This window comes from Carassius gibelio, chromosome A19 (assembly GCF_023724105.1).
Source record: "Carassius gibelio isolate Cgi1373 ecotype wild population from Czech Republic chromosome A19, carGib1.2-hapl.c, whole genome shotgun sequence".
In the NCBI taxonomy this organism is placed as follows: domain Eukaryota; kingdom Metazoa; phylum Chordata; class Actinopteri; order Cypriniformes; family Cyprinidae; genus Carassius; species Carassius gibelio.
In genome coordinates this window covers 3,936,538-3,960,003 of record NC_068389.1, presented here as the reverse complement: position 1 = coordinate 3,960,003, position 23,466 = coordinate 3,936,538, and the positions used below count along the sequence as shown (strand labels likewise).

At 38.4% G+C, this 23,466-nt stretch overlaps 1 protein-coding gene across 2 annotated transcripts in view; it reads left to right on the top strand.

The window, feature by feature from the left end:
* LOC127935784 (sucrase-isomaltase, intestinal) overlaps positions 1-5,840 on the top strand; it is a 54,524-nt gene extending 48,684 nt beyond the window's left edge. For both annotated transcript variants that reach the window (XM_052533956.1, XM_052533955.1), the window contains exons 42-48: positions 680-764; positions 1,231-1,287; positions 1,461-1,585; positions 3,715-3,803; positions 4,356-4,405; positions 4,670-4,831; positions 5,630-5,840. In XM_052533956.1, coding sequence (XP_052389916.1) covers positions 680-764; positions 1,231-1,287; positions 1,461-1,585; positions 3,715-3,803; positions 4,356-4,405; positions 4,670-4,831; positions 5,630-5,710 — 649 coding nt within the window. In that variant the 3' untranslated portion in view covers positions 5,711-5,840. The remainder of the gene's footprint in view (positions 1-679; positions 765-1,230; positions 1,288-1,460; positions 1,586-3,714; positions 3,804-4,355; positions 4,406-4,669; positions 4,832-5,629) is intronic.
* The last annotated feature ends 17,626 nt before the right edge of the window (positions 5,841-23,466 follow it).

Below are 23,466 nucleotides of genomic sequence, written 5' to 3'. Positions count from 1 at the left end.
ATACAAAAATGGATTCACAAGTTTCAAAACTAATGTTCTAAAGCAGCGGTTCCAAATCCTGTTCCTCGCGTCGCCCTGCTCTGCATCTCTCTCTCTCTTAAATTTTGACCAGTACTAAACACTTTAAAACACTTGTTTTAAATTGAAAAAATAGTTGTAAAGCCTTGAAACTTTTGTACTTATTTTGTAATTAGAGATATGGATTTGTTCTCAATAACCCTCTGTATATAGTTCTTTAGTTTTGTGTTTATTTAGCTATTCATTCTTCTTTATTAACTGGCATTATTTTTACAATCACTGTCTCTTTGATATATATATTGACAACTATATTCTCATCAAAATTAAAATTAAAATAAAACCCCTTCTGTGACACAATAACAGCAGTATTTGTGTAAAAAGATGGTGGCAGTTGTTGCTCTGTGACAAACTGTGAACCGGTTCCAGAGCAGATGCTCAGAGAATATGACATGACTGTACAAATTCATCATATCTGTGAACCAGAATGAACTTTTATTCAGAATCCATTTCTTAAAGTGCACATTTAAATATCCTTAAAACTAGACATTAGTAGTATTTGTTAGTGATGTTTTCATGTTATGCTCTAAAGCTCTCTGGCGTCAGGATCTGTGTGTACAGTGATGATTAGAAGCTGTTCTCAGCGCTGTGTTCTGTACCGTAGGTTTGTCACAGATGAAAACACATGGAGCATCGACAGGCAGTTCCTCTGGGGTCCTGCGCTTCTCATCACAGCTGCTTTGGACCCGGTAAGCTCCTCTGTGTTCACACTATGAGACAATGTGTCCAGTATTACTGATGAAGTTGTGCGGTGGGTGACCCACATACACAGAAGGATTCAATTATCATTTTAATTTATTTTATTAACATTAAAATAAGTCATGTCAATTATATTGTATAATAATAACACAGTGTAGCCAATATATAAATATTTATAGGAAGATATAATAGGGATTTCTATGAATTGATGTAAATATATCATTGTTTATTAATATATTATACAGTTCACTCATTTTCATATTACTTATTTTTTAATTATTCTTTAAAATATGTATTTTAATTTAATATCACTATTATTAATATTATATGTTTTGTATATAAAATTTTCTCATTCATTTGTATGTCTTTTATTAAGTCAGATGTTCTCATAGGGCTGTGTTCAGTTAGTAAGGAGAGGACAGGTGTTTCTATTAATGTTGATTTTGTTTTGTGAAGGGCGTTACTGTGGTCAGGGGCTACGTGCCAAACGCCCGCTGGTACGACTACCACACGGTAAGCATTTTATCAGCATGCAAGTAAGCATCTCTATTAGAAAGCATCCAAATCTAGCGAGATCTTGAAGAACCAGTCGTAATGCAGCTGGCTTCCAAACAAATCCAACCTGCCATGCTTTGTTCTCTGTATATTGGGTTCTCTTATCTGCTGGTGTGTGGTTTATCTCCCAGGGTGAAGTTGTTGGAGTGCAAGGACAGTTCATGAATATGGATACACCGTTATCGAAAATTAACCTGCATGTGAGAGGAGGCCACATCCTGCCCTGGCAGAAACCAGAAAACAACACACACTACAGGTGCATCTTTAGAAAGACTTGAGGCAGTTTTTCTATAGTTGCATGGGTTTTCTTTTATATGTCCACATTGGTAGTAGTAGTAGTAGCCCTTTATTGTCACTAGTCACAAGTACCAGGGTAATTAGCCATCAACTTCTCCATACATACATGCAATATGACAAGGTGGTAGACAGGACAGGAAGACAGGGAATTGAGGAAGAAATACAGCATAACATTAGGGAAGCAAGGAAAAAAAACAACAACACTACGAGATAACACTAATAGACTATGCTCCTTTGGGAGTACAGTGTGAGAACAGGAAAAACACCTCCGCAACAAAGCACATAATCAATACAAACACACAACTTTGCAAATGTACATCTGACCAATCAGAGCAGAGTAGACCAATCACAACAGATTGAGCATCTGACCAATCAGTGCAGAGTAGACTATTCACAACAGACTGAGCATCTGACCAATCAGTGCAGAGTAGACCAATCACAACAGATTGAGCATCTGACCAATCAGAGCAGAGTAGACCAATCACAACAGACTGAGCATCTGACCAATCAGAGCAGAGTAGACCAATCACAACAGATTGAGCATCTGACCAATCAGTGCAGAGTAGACCAATCACAACAGACTGAGCATCTGACCAATCAGAGCAGAGTAGACCAATCACAACAGATTGAGCATCTGACCAATCAGAGCAGAGTAGACCAATCACAACAGATTGAGCATCTGACCAATCAGAGCAGAGTAGACCAATCACAACAGATTGAGCATCTGACCAATCAGAGCAGAGTAGACCAATCACAACAGATTGAGCATCTGACCAATCAGAGCAGAGTAGACCAATCACAACAGATTGAGCATCTGACCAATCAGTGCAGAGTAGACCAATCACAACAGACTGAGCATCTGACCAATCAGAGCAGAGTAGACCAATCACAACAGACTGAGCATCTGACCAATCAGAGCAGAGTAGACCAATCACAACAGACTGAGCATCTGACCAATCAGAGCAGAGTAGAGCAATCACAACAGATTGAGCATCTGACCAATCAGAGCAGAGTAGAGCAATCACAACAGATTGAGCATCTGACCAATCAGAGCAGAGTAGAGCAATCACAACAGATTGAGCATCTGACCAATCAGTGCAGAGTAGACCAATCACAACAGACTGAGCATCTGACCAATCAGAGCAGAGTAGACCAATCACAACAGACTGAGCATCTGACCAATCAGAGCAGAGTAGACCAATCACAACAGATTGAGCATCTGACCAATCAGTGCAGAGTAGACCAATCACAACAGACTGAGCATCTGACCAATCAGATCAGAGTAGACCAATCACAACAGACTGAGCATCTGACCAATCAGAGCAGAGTAGACCAATCACAACAGATTGAGCATCTGACCAATCAGAGCAGAGTAGACCAATCACAACAGATTGAGCATCTGACCAATCAGTGCAGAGTAGACCAATCACAACAGACTGAGCATCTGACCAATCAGAGCAGAGTAGAGCAATCACAACAGACTGAGCATCTGACCAATCAGAGCAGAGTAGACCAATCACAACAGATTGAGCATCTGACCAATCAGTGCAGAGTAGACCAATCACAACAGATTGAGCATCTGACCAATCAGAGCAGAGTAGACCAATCACAACAGATTGAGCATCTGACCAATCAGAGCAGAGTAGACCAATCACAACAGATTGAGCATCTGACCAATCAGTGCAGAGTAGACCAATCACAACAGACTGAGCATCTGACCAATCAGAGCAGAGTAGAGCAATCACAACAGATTGAGCATCTGACCAATCAGTGCAGAGTAGACCAATCACAACAGACTGAGCATCTGACCAATCAGAGCAGAGTAGACCAATCACAACAGACTGAGCATCTGACCAATCAGAGCAGAGTAGACCAATCACAACAGACTGAGCATCTGACCAATCAGAGCAGAGTAGACCAATCACAACAGACTTTGTGTTTGGTCTACTCTAGAAACAACTAACTTTATGAGAAAATTAAACTTTTCAAAATCAGTAACCTTTAAAATATCATAATACAATCTTTTAAATATAGGTGTTCTTGTTATGCCACAACACTAATGTAATGTTCCCTTTTTTATTCTTGTAGTCGTCTGAATCCTCTGGGTCTTCTGGTTGCTCTTGATGATGAAGGTTCAGCACATGGATCTTTGTTCTGGGATGACGGAGAGGGAATTGGTAGGTGATGTATGTTTCTATGTGTGTGCAGTAGTTGGAATCTTGAGGAATGTAATGCTTTTGAATTAACTTGATTATCACAATTCCACTATCTGTTAATTTCATCCAAACTCAATAAATGACGCTAAATGCACATGCAGTTTTATCCCGAACATATCTGGCGATGCTTTACTATGTTGGTTAGTGGTTGTTGTAAAAGGCTAGTGCCTGATTGTATTCTATGTGCGCTACTGAACAAGCTTTTTACGTCAGAAAAGCTGTATACTGTATATGGAGCTTTTCATGAGATGTCAAAATGTATTAGTTTACAGTTTACAGTATTAAACGTTTGCACATTTGCAATAAAAAAATGTTTTGTTTTTTTTATGAATCTGTGTTGGAAATATTACTTTTTACAATATTTCATTGAATTGCAAACAATAAAACTTATTTAGTATTCTGAATATGAATCTATATATTATTTTCTGTATTAGTTTTATTTTCTGCAAATCATTCTAAAATGATTTACTGCTGTTCGTCTCTTAATCTTCTTATTCTTGTTTCTCCTTACAGATACTGTTGAGAACAAGCGTTTCCTCTTGACCTCTTTCTCTGTGTCTTCGGTACGTTACTGTGTTTTAAAGAAAGCTGTGTGTACGATTCTTTCAGATTTATTTAGATTGTGGTCATTAAATCCAAGAATGTCCATCTCGCTCTGTTTAGAAACATTTATTTTGTATTTACATACATTTCCCCACAAAGAAAAAAAAGAAAAGCATTACTTACTGTCAACTGTTTTCATGTGCAGTAGGAGTTCTGCTCATACTGTAAATGGGCATGTGTGTATAGTGTTGTGTAACAGTTGTCCTGTGTGATTATATTTGTAGGGTGTTCTTACCAGCGCAGTTCTCACAGATGGTCTGTCCGAGGCCGACAGGTTGACCCTGGGGCTCGTGAAGGTGTGGGGAGTGTCAGCGCCCGTCACTCAAGTTATCATCCAAGTGAATGGAAAGCCTGAGGCCAAACTGGAATTCAAGTATAATGCTGAGGTTAGACACTTCATGCTAACTTACTTTAGTTTGGTTCTGTCATCCAAGCTATTTTATGGAAGCTTGTTTCCACCACTAAATGCAAAAAGATAATTGTAAAAAAAAAAAAAAAAAAAAAAAAAATTCCATGATATATACTCACAACTAACTCACAACTGTGTTTAAAACTGAGTTTTAAAGTTAGGAATGTGGGAAAGAACTTGAGTTATAAAGTCAGAATTGCAAAATATAAACTGTAATCTAATTAATAATTATCTAATAAATTTAAAATTGTTTATGTATTTGCCAAATTAAGTTATTGATGTGGAGTTTTCATTTTGAAATCTACATTTATAGTTGAGTGGAACTCATGAAAACGCCCGAGTCACATTTTAACCTAAGTAAATACAAGAAATTTAAAAATATATTCATATTTTAAGTAATATAAACAAGCCTTTATAAATGATTACCGTATGTATTTAAATTGAAAATTATTTATACGTCATGCAACTATTTATTTGCTGCTTTTAATTTATGCACATTATAATTCACTCTGAAATCAATACAAAGAAATACAGTATCTCATTGTATTTTATTTATTTTTGCAATTTAAAAAAATTTTATAAAGATTTTAATATTTGAATTTGAATTGACATGACACACACAAAAAAGTTGAACCTTGTATAACTTACAAAAAAAAAGTTGAAAATTGCCTAAATGATTTTGATGAGTTAAAATAATGTAAAAGTATGTTATAACATACTGATCATATCAGTTTAGGAAACGATTTATGCTGTGTCTTCTCTTCCTCTGTCTCAGGTTCAGGAGCTGCAGTTTGATGCAACCTCACAATCTCACACCATCGAGAAGCCTTTCACGATCACCTGGAGCACAGCTTAGACTTGGACATAAATCAGTGGAAACAGGCTTCAATAGTAATCATTTACTGATTATTTACATTAATGTTCAATCAACTAGTAACTTGTTTAGCTGCAATAAAACTGCAATAAAGTGATTTAAACCCCAATAAGGCTGTGACTGATTTGATATTGTATGGTCATATTTGATTTAATCTATGAAGAAATGTTTCCTTCCTGCATGCACAAATGCAAAGAAGACCCGACTAAACAGTCAGGCGCATTAAACCATCATTCTGATTCAAAATCACACAGAGACTGTTGTCTTGCTAATCAAGCCTGTATGCTGAAGTACTTTAGAGAAAACATTGAAATAACAGATGACAGATGCTGATCCAGAACACTCATGCTTTGTTTTCATGCAGGTTCCTATTTACAGTTGGGCAGTTAAAGAAATAAGGAAAGAATGGAAGTAGAGTTTCAAAGACTACTATATGGTTTTATTACCAATGATTAACTTTCTAAGTATATCTTAATTAAACCGTGAAAATTTAAGAGAAATATGGAAATGATTTACAGTTTTGAAACTTTGTTAATAGTTACTAAAAATAAAATCGTTCACTGAAGGGCTGTGAAATAAATTGTAAAGGTGCTCAGGTTGGTCTTCCAAAGATTATAAAAACCAGATGATCAAGATAAAATGATTATTGTGGTGCTGCCATCACGTCTTCCATCTAGCACACCTCCCTTTCTTTCACAGCTGTGCGCTTTTGTTCCTCCCTAAAGTCTGCTGCAGACTGTGTGATTTTGGAAATCCTGTAAGATCATTGCAAATCAAACTGTGTAAAATTAGCTGCATCTTAATTCATAGGCTCCATCCTTTGAAAGCCGAATGTTTCACCATGGCATGACAAATTCTATTCTACAATTCCAAGACTCCTTCAAATGCTGCTTCAAAATGTGTTCTTCCAGCCAACACTGACCTGTGACCCACCAGAGTTTGAAACACTCCGTGTTTTCAGAAACCAATCTTGGGGCGAATGCACTACTACATTAAAGCATTAAGATCTTAATAGTTATCATTAGTCCTTGGTGTGAACGGGCCTTTAATCAAGTTAAAAGCAAATAATTTGTGGTATCGGGTCAGGAATTAACATCAACCGTTACATCAACCTTTCTAACAAAGCAATAACTACTCACAGAAGTAAAGAATTAGTGTTTGTTATGAAGCCAATCCCATTTCAGTATGTATATAGTCCAACAATGTCATCGCTGTGGTCACCATCTCATTAATGTTAAATTAAGATTTGTTTATAGTCATGGCCAAAAGTTTAAGCAGTGACATATATTTTGTGTTTTGGTTTTCAGCTTCAAATGCAGTGTTTCTAGAATATTATGTTGTGATTAGATGCATTTTAAATAATTGCTAAAAGCTTCACATTTCACAATAAAACAAATGTCAGTTTTTTTTATTCTGACACAAAATGACCAGCTGGCATTAATTGACTAATCATATCAGCAGCACATGTGAAAATGTGAATGAGTACTATTCAGAATAATCACTATTGTATTAATTAGATGGTAATAAATAAAGCTATAAAAGGAGGGAAGAAGCGCTTCCAATCAATGTGTTCTTGTTAGCAATGTTTACCTCCAAGAGAAAGAGAAAGAGATGGTCTTCATCCTTCCTGGGGTGGCGCCACTCTTCTCTCTAGAAATATGGCAAATAGTCTTAGTGTTTATACTTGACTAACTGGGGCCCAGGTCAGGAAGCAGACAGACTGGCTAAACCGACCGTCTGCTAGCTGTCTCCCGTCACAGAGGTCAGTTAATTCTCAGCACATAGAGACTCTTTCACCTAGATATCACACTATAGAGACTGTGTCTGTTCCCCAAACTACAAAATACAAAAAATACACTTTAGTCTATCCACCAAGATTACTCTTATAAACATGAACCTGATGATTACATTATTTTAAATGAGTCCACCCCCCAAGATTACTGTTATAAACTTGAGCTGCGTCTAAAAGGCAAAGGGGGAGGTGTTGCTTCAATTTATAATAACGTTTTCAGGATTTCTCAGAGGGCAGGCTTCAAGTATAACTCGTTTGAAGTAATGGTGCTCCATATAACATTATCCAGAGAAACAAATGTTAATGATAAATCCCCTGTTATGTTTGTACTGGCTACTGTATACAGGCCACCAGGGCACCATACAGACTTTATTAAAGAGTTTGTTGATTTTACATCCGAGTTAGTTCTGGCTGCAGATAAAGTTTTAATAGTTGGTGATTTTAATATCCATGTTTATAATGAAAAAGATGCATTGGGATCAGCATTTATAGACATTCTGAACTCTATTGGTGTTAGACAACACGTTTCAGGACCTACTCATTGTCGAAATCATACTCTAGATTTAATACTGTCACATGGAATTGATGTTGATAGTGTTGAAATTATTCAGCCAAGTGATGATATCTCAGATCATTACTTAGTTTTGTCTAACTTCATATAGCCAAAATTGTAAATTGTTACAAGTATCGAAGAACCATGACTTCTACCACAAAAGACTGCTTTTTAAGTTATCTTCCTGATGTATCCAAATTCCTTAGCATATCCAAAACCTCAGAACAACTTTGTTAAAGATATATGTGCTTGGATGCACTGGTTGGCCAACATCTAATCGTCAACCTCGATCAGAAGGTTTATAGGCAAAAGTTCGAGACAGCTTCTGTTCTCAAGCATTGATTTATTCCAATAATCCAGCAGGTTGGGTTAGATACAGTTTGCATAGCTGTGTGTTTGTGTGTGGTCTCTGAAATAAATAACAATAATAAATTAAATAAACTTCTCAAATATCAAGTACAATGCTTGCAACTATCACAATATAAAGAACAATACTAAATTGAGAACTGATGCATGCAGACTGAAATTACACAAATTTACACTAGGCGGAGCTCTTGCTCCACTAATAGAACAAATGCAACGATGATTCGGTGTTGAATACAATCAAATAAATCTCGTTATACATATAGTAAACAACACAATTAAACTGTAATATTAAAATAATTACAGCATAGATATTCCAGCGATCCCTTTCAGCATCATTAATATATGTATTTGTAGTAAACACCGAACTTTATCATGTATTTGTCCATCTGTTAACTCTCTTAGCACGTGCATAAATATCACGGCAAACAATAGAATTGAATATGAATACAAACATCACTATATATATATATATATATATAAATGGAGCGCAGCTGAAGGAAAACAAAACTAGAGGTGTTTCGTATTGCTTGGCGGGAAAGTAACCTATCCTACAGAAAAGCATTAAAAAATTGCTAGATCCGATTAATTTTCTTCTCTTTTAAAAGAAAACAAACATAACCCCAGGTATTTATTCAATACAGTGGCTAAATTAACGTAAAATAAAGCCTAAAAAAGTTTTGATATTTTACAACATCACGGCAGTAATGACTTTATAAACTACTTTACTTCTAAAATCGATACTATTAGAGATAAAATTGCAACCATTCAGCCGTCAGCTACAGTGTCGCATCAGACAGTGCACTATAGACCCCTGAGGAACAGTTCCACTCATTCTCTACTATAGGAGAGGAAGAATTGTATAAACTTGTTAAATCATCTAAACCAACAACATGAATGTACCATCTAAGCTCCTAAAAGAGGTGCTTCCAGAAGTCATAGATCCTCTTCTGACTGTTATTAATTCCTCATTGTCATTAGGATATGTCCCCAAAACCTTCAAACTGGCTGTTATTAAGCCTCTCATTAAAAAACAACAACTTGACCCCAAAGTACTAGTTAATTATAGACCGATCTTCAATCTCCCTTTTCTGTCCAAGATACTAGAAAAGGTAGGATCCTCACAATTATATTCCTTCTTAGGATTTCCAGTCATGATTTAGACTGTATCATAGTACTGAGACTGCTCTCCTTAGAGTTACAAATGATCTGCTCTTATCATCTGATCGTGGGTGTATCTCTCTATTAGTTCTATTGGATCTTAGTGCTGCGTTTGACACAATTGACCACAACATTCTTTTGCATAGACTTGAACACTTTGTTGGCATTAATGGAAGTGCATTAGCATGGTTTAAATCGTACTTATATGACCGCCATCAGTTCGTAGCAGTGAATGAAGGTGTATCATATCGATCACAAGTGCCGTATGGAGTACCTCAAGGCTCAGTACTAGGGCCGCTACTCTTCACGCTTTATATGTTACCCTTGGGAGATATCATCAGGAAACATGGTGTTAGCTTTCACTGTTATGCTGATGGTACTCATCTCTATATTTCTTCTCGGCCCGGTGAAACACACCAATTTGAAAAACTAATGGAATGCATAGTCGATATAAAAAACTGGATGATGAGTAATTTCTTATTGCTAAATTCTGAAAAAACAGAGGTGTTAATTATAGGACTTAAAAACCCTGCATGTAATAACCTAGAACACTAAGACTTGATGGCTGCTCTGTAAATTCTTCGTCATCAGTTAGGAACCTAGGTGTGCTACTTGATAGCAATCTTTCCTTAGAAAGCCACGTTTCTAGCATTTGTAAAACTGCATTTTTCCATCTAAAAAATATATCTAAATGACGGCCTATGCTCTCAATGTCAAATGCAGAAATGTTAATCCATGCATTTATGAACTCAAGGTTAGATTATTGTAATGCTTTATTGGGTGGTTGTTCTGCACGCTTAGTAAACAAACTACAGCTAGTCCAAAATGCAGCAGCAAGAGTTCTTACTAGAACCAGGAAGTATGACCATATTAGATTAGATTAGATTAGATTCAACTTTATTGTCACTGCATATGTAGGTACAAGGCAACGAAATGCAGTTAGCATCTAACCAGAAGTGCAATAAGCAGTAAGTACAGAATAAAGGCCTATAATATGTACAATAACTATACAGGTAAGTATTGTGGACATAATTTACAGATATTAAATACTATAAGCACGATATACAGATAGGTGTACTATGAACATACTATACAGATGGGCTATGTAAAGTGTATGTACACTATAGGCAGAACTATGAACATAATTTACAGTATTGCAATGGACAGTGAAGTGCATAGAAAAAAAAATATTTCAATGTGCAAATGGATTATACAGTGTTCCTGGATGAACAGGCAGTAGTGCAAGTAATAAGTTACTTTTTGCTTGTTGTGAGTAAATAAATAAATCAGAGTGTTGAAGAGGGGGAGGAGTCTATGTGTGTGGTGTGGGGGGTGTTGGGGGGTGTTGAGGGGTGTCAGAGGGCAGAATTCAGCAAGGAGACAGCTTTAGGGAAAAAGCTGTTCCTGAATCTTGTGGTCCTTGTCCGGAGGCTCCTGAAATGCCTTCCGGAGGGGAGGAGGTTAAACAGTTCGTGGTCAGGGTGAGAGGAGTCCTTCAGAATGCTGCGAGCTCGACGTAAACAGCGTTTCCTCTGAATGTCCTCAAGAGCAGGAAGTGGTGTCCCTGTGATGTGTTGGGCAGTTTTCACCACCCTCTGCAGTGCCTTGCGGTCAGCCACTGAGCAGTTCCCATACCAGACTGTGACTGTGATACGCCAGTGTTAAGTGTGATGGTGGTGGAGTGGTGGTGGCCTGACCGAACATGCTGAGGCCTGTTGGTCAGAAAGTCCATAATCCAGTTGCAGAGGGAGGTGTTAATATCCAGGTCTCCAAGTTTTGTGGTCAGCTTGGAGGGAATGACGGTGTTAAATGCTGAACTGAAGTCAACAAACAACATCCTAACATACGTGTTGTTATGGTCCAGGTGTGTGAGTGCAGAGTGCAGCACTGTGCATACTGCATCCTCTGTGCTCCTATTTCTGCGGTAGGCAAATTGGTGTGGGTCCAGTGTGGGTGGGAGGCAGTCTTTGAGATGTGCTAGGACCAGTCGCTCGAAGCACTTCATAATGATGGGTGTGAGTGCTACGTGGCGATAGTCATTGAGGCACGTTGGGGAGGAGTGTTTTGGTACTGGCACAATGGATGTGGACTTAAAATATTTAGGCACAGTTGCTTGGATGAGGGACATGTTGAAAATGTCTGTGAAGACCCCTGCAAGCTGCTCTGCACATGCCCTAAGCACACGTCCAGGAATGCCATCAGGGCCAGCAGCCTTGCGTTCGTAGATCCGGCTCAGTGCAGTGTGGACATCTGTGGAGGTGAGTTTGAGAGGTTGGTGGTCTGCTGAGGGTGTGATCTTGGTGGCTGTCTCCTTGCTGTCGCTGTTGAAGCGAGCATAAAAGTCATTTAGCTCGTTAAGGAAGGAGACGTCCGTGACTGTTGGTGTGGAGTTGCTTGACTTGTAGTCACTGATGATCTGGATGCCCTGCCACATGCGTCGGGGGTCAGAGTTGGAAAAGTGTTCCTCTACCTTCAACTTGTAGCAGTACTTCGCCTTTTTGATGCCCCTTTTGAGGTTAGCCCTGGATTTACTGTAGGCCTGAGCGTCGTCTGACCTGAAAGCGGTGTTGCGGGCTTTCAGCAGAAGTCGCACCTCCTTGTTCATCCATGGCTTCTGATTAGGGTATGTTGTTATCTGTTTTTCTGTTGTTGCACTGTCAGTGGTGGAGTTGATGTGATCCAGTACAGAGGAGGTGTAGATATCAATGTCTGTGTGAGAGCCACAGGCAGCCTGTGAAGCAAACATACTCCAGTCAGTGTGTTGAAACCTGTCTTGAAGTAAAGAGTCAGCTCCAGTTGGCCACACTTTGATGGTCCTCACTGATGGCTTCACACGGTTGATGAGGGGTGAATACTTAGGGGTGAGAAACAAAGAAAGGTGATCAGACTGTCCGAGGTGGGGGAGGGGGCTCGCGATGTAAACTCCATTAATGTTTGTAAACATGATCCAAAGTTTTGTCTCCTCTGGTGTGGCAGGAAACATGTTAGCCCGGTCCTGTCAACACTGCACTGGCTCCCTATCAAACATCGTATTGATTTTAAAATATTGCTTATTACTTATAAAGCCCTGAATGGTTTAGCACCTCAGTATTTGAATGAGCTCCTGTTACATTATAATCCTCCACGTCCGCTGCATTCTCAAAACTCAGGCAATTTGATAATACCTAGAATATCACAATCAACTGTGGGCAGCAGATCCTTTTCCAAGTAGTTCCTAAACTCTGGATTAACCTACCTAACATTGTTCGGGAGACAGACGCACTCTTGCAGTTTAAATCTTGATTAAAGACCCATCTCTTTAACCTGGCTTACAAATAACATACTAATATGCTTTTAATATCCAAATCCGTTAAAGGATTTTTAGGCTGCATTAATTAAGTAAACCGGAACCGGGACCCTATGTACTAGCTACATCATTAGAAGAATGGCATCTACGTTAATATTTGTTAGCGTATACCACCAGGACAAGACCACCTGAAATGGATGATTCTTCTGCACAATCTGACTTTGCTGCAGCCTGGAATTGAGCTACTGCTTTCATCTGGTCAGAGGAGAACTGACCCCCCAACTGGACTCTCCCAAGGATGTTTTATCCATTCTGTCACCGCTGGAGTTTCGGTTCCTTGCTGCTGTCGCCTCTGGGTTGCTTAGTTGGGGTCACTTCATCTACAGCGATATCGTTGACTTGATTGCAAATAAATGCACAGAAACTATTTAACAAGCCAGAGTGGAATCTTGGAGATCATGCTTGGAGCAAGGCAATTAAGATGGCTTCTTGGAAAGCCTATTTGGTGTTTGGTCTGTGGTATGACCGGCGAGAGACGCATTTTTATTCTGGAGCCAAGTCTAACTTCTGGAGCCAAGTATAACTTCCTATGCACTCACATAGGGTTTCAGCATTCGTGCCGGAGCACGCTTACGTCATTATGGTGCGACGGTTTCGGGATAAACAGGAAGAGTGGCGCTCTCTGAACACAATGGAGTCCATCGCTCTGTTTTCTTTGTGGATAATTTTGTGTCGTTTGGTCCACAGCCCTCTCACAGCCTGTTGTTAAACAGATGTGTCGCCTTAGTGGCGCGAAAATTTTCACGTAATTGTGGTGCTCGTATGAGGAGGTTTGCAAGGTACCAGCTGAAGGGCAGCAAGGACTTTGCAGCTTTGATTACAGACTACAGTTCCCGTACATCGACAAGGTAAGAATTAATATACTGAAATGTCATTGAATACAATTGAAAAGTGTATTGTGAAATTTTAAATACAATAATGTTTTTTTTTTTTTTTTTTTTTCTATTATGACAGTAGCATTCTAAAGCTAATAATCATGTACCTTGATATAATTTGCTGGTTAATATTAGCTACATTCTTGTATTAAGACACCTGTATTCAAAGGGACACATAACTGTTATGTATGCACTGGAGTAGTAGTTTGTTGTTTATTTCATTTCACATCAAAGTGCTGTAAGGTAATTGTGTATGCATAAACTATATACAGTTAACAATAGTTCTCCATTCTGCTGCAGGACCATATGGATTCGGCAGAGATCTGCTGTGTGGTGGCAGCATGTTCTCAGCAGCTGGACAGACTGTGAGTGGAAGGCTAATTTCAGAATGAGAAGGACATCATTCTTGTAGTTGTGCAAAAGCCTGCAGCCGCACCTTCAAAGACAGACCACTTCATTCAGAAAACCAGTGCCCGTAGACCAACGTGTTGCAATATGCATATGGAGACTGGCCACAAATGTCGAGTTCAGAACCATCTCCCATTTATTTGGGATTGGTCAGTCAACTGCTGTTAGCATTACCAACCATGTAGCCTCTGCAATTGTGAAACATTTGCTTTCCCTTTTCATCAGAACACCATCTGAACAGGAATTTGAAAGCATAATTCAGGGATTCAGAGACAGGTGGGGCTTCCCACAATGTGGAGGAGCTATTGATGGCACTCACATTGGGATTTTGGCTCCACCTGTTAGCTCTGCAGACTACTACAACCGGAAAGGTTTCTACTCTGTTATTCTGCAAGGTGTGGTTGACAACCGACTTATGTTCTTGGACATTAATGTGGGATGGCCGGGCAAGGTTCATGATGCAATAATTTTTGCCCATTCATCCTTGTTTGAGAGGGGTCAGAGTAATACACTGTTCCCTCGGATAACAGAGAGGTTTGAAGGAGTAGATGTGCCAGTGGTGATTTTGGGGGATGCTGCATATCCATTACTGCCATGGTTGATGAAACCATATCCAGAAAATCAACAAGCAACCCCTGCACAGGCCTCCTGAAAGGAAGGTGGAGATGCTTAATGAAGAGGTGTGATTGCCGCATAGACAACATAAACACTATTATCAGCGCATTTTGCGTTCTACACAATTTTTGTCAAGTAAATGGTGAGGAATGTGAGGAGATTGCCACAGAAGAGGAAAATGTGAACAGTGAATGGAATCCTCATAATACATCCACTAGTTCAAATGCCACCAGAGATGCATTGTGTTCATATTTCTCAAATTTGTAGAGAGATAGTGTATATTTCAGGAGGTTGGTTTTCATTACATACTTCTGTGTCATGTATATTTATTGTACTTATTGGTTTACTATGACTTATTTTTGTGCTGTTGTCAATAAAGTCATATTGTTCATTTCAAGAACAGTGCAGGAGTTATTTGCGAATAACACACAAAACATAAGATGATGTCGAAAAAAGATAAACTCAGGAGCACTTCTCACAGGAAAAAAAAAAAACAGTACTTCACAGAACACGACCATGTGCAGTGGTGAAACAAAATAGGCTACCTAGTGTGTGTGTTGTATAATTTATGGAAGTGTGTGGTATATATTGTAGAGGTTCAAGGTAGAATTATAAAGTGTAGAGGTTTGAGGTAGTGCATAGTGTTAGGTTAAAGTGCATAGTAAATATATGCTACAGGAAATTAAACAACTTTTGGTCATATTTACCTATTACAAACATGTTATTAATTAAAAAAACAAGATAAAACTTAAATAACCCTTATAATGAAAGGCAACGTCCAAATACAATAACAACATAAAAACATGGACGTTAACAACTGTGCCTTTACAGGTTGCGATAAACATGTGTAGAGTTATCAAGCTCAGAGTAGGATGATGATGTCTCAGCATGGTAGGGATACCGCAGATGAGGAGGAAGAGTAGGAGGAGGAGGAGCAGCAGGAGGAGGTGTAGGAGGAGGAGCATGAGGAGAGGGATGGTGATGAGAGTGTAAGGGAATCATGGCATCAAACAGTCTGTTCATGGTTTGCAGGAACATAATGTTTGTTTCTTGGCGTTCCTCCCTCTGCTGTTGCAGTCGACGCTCCTCCATCTGTACTTGAGCCTTCATCCAGTTATCAAGCATTTCTTTTTCTTGCTGGTAAAGCAAATGCTCCCCTTGCATGAATTCTTCATGCTGTTTTTTCTGCATATCTAGAAAGGCAGTCATCATGTCACTCACTTCTACCTTTCTCTTTCTTTTTTTGCCTTGTTCTGAAGGTGTTGTCTCAGTGTTATCTGATGTGTCCTGTGTCTCATCACCAGTGTTTGAAGCGATTGTTGAGTCTGAATTGACCGATGTAACTACAGGAATAAAAGCAAAATAAACACAAAAGGTAATCATTTTAATAATAACATTAAACAAACATCCCTTATGTAAACGATTTTTTTTCTTTTTGTAGTAAAACCCAATTTTAACAGCATATCCATGGTCAGTTTGTAGAAACCAAGATTTTACTACAGTAAGCATGGTTTCTTGGTTGGATTCGTAGTAAAACCTTGCGTAATTTACTTTAGGGACATGCACATACTGATTTAACAGAATAGCTTTCAAATGGAACTGGTATGTATGTTAACGTTACTCACAGCTCTGTGATCTCTCCAGTCCTGTGTTCTCCGTATCAGATGACGTAGAATCCAGCGATCTTCGTGGATGGGACTCCAGCACATTAGGTTGGCTAGAAGTTTTGCTGCCAATTATACTGTCGACAGCGTCATACCATTGAAATGTTTCATTTTCTTCTGCAGTGCTGCCCAATTTACGGAGTGCATCCCGTACCCTTAAATACTGTGCCCGCAGTTCTTTTACCTTGTCTCTACACTGCTCGGTAGTTCTTTGATATCCATGACGAAGAAGATAGTCACGGATTTTTCTAAATATACAGTATTGTTCAAAATAATAGCAGTACAATGTGACTAACCAGAATAATCAAGGTTTTTAGTATATTTTTTATTGCTACGTGGCAAACAAGTTACCAGTAGGTTCAGTAGATTGTCAGAAAACAAACAAGACCCAGCATTCATGATATGCACGCTCTTAAGGCTGTGCAATTGGGCAATTAGTTGAAAGGGGTGTGTTCAAAAAAATAGCAGTGTCTACCTTTGACTGTACAAACTCAAAACTATTTTGTACAAACATTTTTTTTTTCTGGGATTTAGCAATCCTGTGAATCACTAAACTAATATTTAGTTGTATGACCACAGTTTTTTAAAACTGCTTGACATCTGTGTGGCATGGAGTCAACCAACTTGTGGCACCTCTCAGCTGTTATTCCACTCCATGATTCTTTAACAACATTCCACAATTCATTCACATTTCTTGGTTTTGCTTCAGAAACAGCATTTTTGATATCACCCCACAAGTTCTCAATTGGATTAAGGTCTGGAGATTGGGCTGGCCACTCCATAACATTAATTTTGTTGGTTTGGAACCAAGACTTTGCCCGTTTACTAGTGTGTTTTGGGTCATTGTCTTGTTGAAACAACCATTTCAAGGGCATGTCCTCTTCAGCATAGGGCAACATGACCTCTTCAAGTATTTTAACATATGCAAACTGATCCATGATCCCTGGTATGCGATAAATAGGCCCAACACCATAGTAGGAGAAACATGCCCATATCATGATGCTTGCACCTCCATGCTTCACTGTCTTCACTGTGTACTGTGGCTTGAATTCAGAGTTTGGGGGTCGTCTCACAAACTGCCTGTGGCCCTTGGACCCAAAAAGAACAATTTTACTCTCATCAGTCCACAAAATGTTCCTCCATTTCTCTTTAGGCCAGTTGATGTGTTCTTTGGCAAATTGTAACCTCTTCTGCACATGCCTTTTTTTTAACAGAGGGACTTTGCGGGGGATTCTTGAAAATAGATTAGCTTCACACAGACGTCTTCTAACTGTCACAGTACTTACAGGTAACTCCAGACTGTCTTTGATCATCCTGGAGGTGATCATTGGCTGAGCCTTTGCCATTCTGGTTATTCTTCTATCCATTTTGATGGTTGTCTTCCGTTTTCTTCCACGTCTCTCTGGTTTTGCTCTCCATTTTAAGGCATTGGAGATCATTTTAGCTGAACAGCCTATCATTTTTTGCACCTCTTTATAGGTTTTCCCCTCTCTAATCAACTTTTTAATCAAAGTACGCTGTTCTTCTGAACAATGTCTTGAACGACCCATTTTCCTCAGCTTTCGAATGCATGTTCAACAAGTGTTGGCTTCATCCTTAAATAGGGGCCACCTGATTCACACCTGTTTCTTCACAAAATTGATGACCTCAGTGATTGAATGCCACACTGCTATTTTTTTGAACACACCCCTTTCAACTAATTCAACTAATTGCCCAATTGCACAGCCTTAAGAGCATGCATATCATGAATGCTGGGTCTTGTTTGTTTTCTGAGAATCTACTGAACCTACTGGTAACTTGTTTGCCACGTAGCAATAAAAAAATATACGAAAAACCTTGATTATTCTGGTTAGTCACATTGTACTGCTATTATTTTGAACAATACTGTATCTGAGTTTTTATGTGTTTTGTTCAGCTGTTCTTGGATGCTCTCATCTGCCCAAATTTCCAACAAGCATTGCACCTCTGCCGTAGACCAAAGCGACCCTTTCCCCGCCATGTTGGTTTTGGAGCATCGCAGAACTGTGACGTCACGCGTCCTGTTCCATGATCCAGTATGGTTAGCGCTCACACTGCATGCGAACCGCGCCCGAGTCCAACTGAACCGTGCCCTGGCCCACCTCTTCCAAGCGGGCCAGGGCCGGCTAATCAAGCCGCGCCCGGGCACGGTTCGGAGCACTCACACTATTCAAACGAACCGCGCTTTGGTGGTCAAACGCACTCGGGCACGGTTCAAACTGGCTAGTGTGAGTACACCTTGAGAGGATGAGCAGATTCGGACTATTAAACCCCCCAAGGATGGCTTTTATGACTATGGTATATGTTTCATAATGCTGTGGGGACTGCTCTTGACTGTGGATTGTAGGAACTGAATTCTGGAGGCTGTTCAGAATCGACCCGGCAGCCACCATATTGACTGCAGAAGTCTATTTAGGGTGTTGCATCCATATACAGTTGGGTGCAACCGGATGAGAGATGTAGATTTGATAGTTAGAATATCCTCGTTATGGAGGTGCAGATGAAGGTGCGACTATCTGAAGTCTTCGAAGAGGTGAAGAACGTAAGGAAATTGTGTTTGTTAGTAAGAATCCTTTATAGCTTCGGGAGAGAGACCAATGTCAGCTACAACAGCACCGCCAGCAGCGCCTCAGGTGAAATGATCACACAGCTACAACAGCACCACCACCAGCGCCTACTCATTCCAACAGCCTATTTAACGCCCTGTCTTTCATCTCCTGTTTGTCAGCGTCACACTAACTAAATAAGGACGGACATACATGAACAACATCTCCAGAACTGTTCTGAGAGTCACTTCATAAGCATTTGACCGTTTGATTTGAGTAAAACTAGTGTCACATCACATACACAGAACTGTAAAGATATTCGCGTCAACCAGTAAAAAAAATAATCCATGTTTAGTTTAAAGACAAGAGTTTGCCATTAATGTTCAGCAGAATGTACATAGCCTACTACTACTACTACTACTAAAATAATCAAACATAATTTTTTTAAGGTTTAAATCCCAAATTTCTTCCATGTTTTATTTTAGTAGTAAATCCCCTTTGTTTAGTTTGCTTAATTTTCAACAATTAAAAGATAAATTAAATTAATGTTTTATGCCTTCATTTGATAACAAGAAAAATGCAAGTACACAACAGAAAAACATTTCATAAGGCTATTTTAAGGAAAAAATTGAATAAATGTAAGTTGTTTTTATGCATTTAAATAATTAGACATGCTAAAACACAGACTTGGGTAACAATAAAACACATGGTGAATAAAAAATAAAACATTTCATAGGTCCATAAATATGTAATTTTTGTAAAACTTTTTTTGTGAAAATTGATGTGAAAATGTAAAAAATTGTATGATTTTAATTAATTAGACTTGCTTTTTGATTAATACAACTTAATTTAACCATGAAAAATAGTGGAGAAAAAATTTAAACAGAAAAAAAATGGAATCCAGAAAAATGAAAGGTCCCGTTTTTCATATTTTTTTTTAAAGCTTTGATTGTGTTTACAGTGTGCAGTATAACATGTTCATGTTTTGCGTGTAAAAAAAACCCCTGTATTTTCACACAATTTACTTATCTGTATACCGCTGTTTTCACTGTCATAAAAACTGGCAAATGACTTCCTTGTTCTATGAAGCCCCCCCTTCAGGAATATGTAACGAGTTCTGATTGTGTCAGTGGTTCCTGCGTTGTGATTCGACACCAGCTGAGCACCTAGCCCTCCTGGAAACGCAATTGGGCTAGTTTTGGACTAGTTTTGAGAAGCAAGTGGGCAGGATTTGTTTTGAAAACCTGGCAACCCTGATCTGAACGCACGTTCTGGACATGTACTTCTAATCACAGGAGTGCCTTTACTGAAGAGATGTGCATGAAAATCGCATTAGTTTTTTTGCCCAGCCGTACCATCTAGTTAACAAACCTAAATAGCATTCCCCTTTGTTTAATAAGTTACAGAAACTGTTAAATGTACCAACTTAAATAATAAAATACACCTACCGGTTGTGGTCCGTAAACAATGCCTTCTCCAGACAAAGAAGGAACTGCTCCATCTTTCAAGAATAATCTTTGTGCGAATCCGTCATTAAACTGATTGAGATTGAGGAAGCTGTCCTCAGCAAAATGCAATAGTATGTTCCTGCACAACCGGAGGCTGCAGATTCAGGACCGCAGATCTGGGCCGATATTCTAGGACTCTAGTTTTTCCTGACAGCGCCACCTACCGTACTGGCCGATATAGCGATGGCTGCAGTTTCAAGACCGCGGTTCTAGTATCCTGTTGGTTTAGTTTGCAGTCACGTTACTTTGTATATAGCATCAATATATTAATCTCAGTAGCATGTTTTTAAATGTGATTTTTGATTCAAAATGCAGCAGAGTTAAATTACTAAGTGTGCTTTGAGTCACAATTTTAAATTTAAACATGAATTTACACAAAATATAAATGAAATAAAAATTTTGTAAAATTGATGTATATCAATGTTAAAACAATTGTAAAAAATTAAGAACCTTAAAAGTCTTGAATTGTCTCTTGAAAAGACTCTTGAATTATACAGTATATTGATTCACTTCCTTAAGGTGAATTAGCTCATTATCAGGTAAGTTAAAGTTGGAATCAGCATATGGAGTCACTAAATTACTGCCAATATTTTAAAAGTCCACACAAGAATGATTCAAGAATGTTTATTTATATACATATATACATACATACACACACACACACACACACACGCACACACACATATATATATATATATATATATATATATATATATATATATATATATTATAGTACAGACCAACAGTTTGGACACACTTTCTCATTTAAAGAGTTTTCTTTATTTTCATGACTATGTAAATTGTAGATTCACACTGAAGACATCAAGGGATATTTGACCAAGAAGGAGAGTGATGGGGTGCTGCAGATGACCTGTCCTCCACAGTCACCGGACCTGAACCCAATCCAGATGGTTTAGGGGTGAGCTGGACCGCAGACAGAAGGCAAAAGGGCCAACAAGTGCTAAGCATCTCTCGGGGAACTCCTTCAAGACTGTTGAAAGACCATTTCAGGTGACTACCTCTTGAAGCTCATCAAGAGAATGCCAAGAGTGTGCAAAGCAGTCATCAAAGCAAAAGAAGAACCCACAATATGACATATTTTCAGTTGTTTCACACTTTTTTGTTATGTGTATAATTCCATATATAATACCACATGTGTTAATTCATAGTTTTGATGCCTTCAGTGTGAATCTACAATTTTCATAGTCATGAAAATAAAGAAAACTCTTTGAATGAGAAGGTGTGTCCAAACTTTTGGTCTGTACAGTATATACATGTCATTTTTGTGACAACATCACAACAGCACCAAAGTGAACCCCTTTTCCATCAGTTGCTGCATGGATAGAACGGCTGTAGGCTTCAACTCTAGAGAAAGAGAGAGCGCGAGACAGATAAATAAGAAACAACTGGAATATATTCAACTGGAATATATATATATATATATATATATATATATATATATATATATATATATATATATATATATATATATATATATATATATATATATATATATATATGAAAAGTGAAAGTCCTTGCAGCATGTGGTGCATCTATTCAATTCGGGCAGGGATCTCCCTTTTTGATTGTTATATGTATCTTGGAAAAGTGGGAGTGTACTTGTTAGAATATTTTGAGATCATGAAAATATCCCTAGTGTCTTTTTTAATCATCTGTCCTACAATGAGCCTAATCGAATCCATAAAATCGCTTCCTATTGGCCATGCAGAACATGACAGAAACTAACACATGATAGCAATGTATAACTGTATGTGGAGTAGACCTGCAGATTAGGCCAAATTGTAACAAACTATTAAAATTGACAAATGCCTCATTTATCATTGCAAAATAATGCCAAAACAACAGGCTAACACATACTGCAACTAGGCAGTCAGTGCAGTTTAATTATAAAATATATTTTATACATAAATATGGTAAAACAACAACTATTAAGCCAGTATTCACAATAATACATTAAGCTGCAGGTAAATCTTACAAACCTTACATCAACCATGCTCTTGTCATCTGATAAGTTTAATTAATGTGCAGGCCAGATTCACTTATAATACTTCGTCATTAAAATACAATTAGGATTTATGAAATCATAGCCACGAATTAACGTAGTAGTAACGTCGTAGTAATTAATAAAACTAGCTCACAAATTCTTAATTTGGTGGGAATTAATTATTAATTCATAGGTAGCAGTTCTCACTATGTAAACTTTGCACCGTTTAAACGTTATAAAATAAAACTTAATTAAATATCGATACTCACCTTCTGGTTGCTGACCACGTCGTCCATCTTTAATTAGTGTTGATTCAGTACAGTAGGTGGCGCTGTCACAAAAATACTAGGGTCCTAAAGCTGCGGTCACAGAATTGCGGTTCTGTAACTGCAGCCTCCGGTTGTGCAGGAATACCCTTCTCGCAAAATGTGCTGCATATAGTTTTACATGTGGATTATAATTTTCGGAAACCAAGTTAAACATAAATTGTAACCATTGATCTCTAAGTACAGCGTCCCTGGGAAGCCCAAAAAAGATGATTGAACTCAGAGATGAAAATAACAGCGTTTCAACGACATGACTCTACAAACGCAACTCTTGCCCTTCTCCTTGGGAGTGCAACAAGACCATGCCCCCTTTTTTTGTGTATTCCTGTGGGTGGAGGTTAGTCAAAAAACTGTTCTAGTGATGTGAATAAAGAAGGATATAGAGGGATGTAGTCCAAACTGGCCATTCAATGTAGGTGACTTCAGTTAAATAAAATATCTTGCTTGGCATTGAACTTTGAGGTTTATAATATTACAGCTGTCATTTATACTCTAACAACAAGAACGTTACACACTACCTTAGTTTGAAACATGGGATAATGAAGAACTGGACCTTTA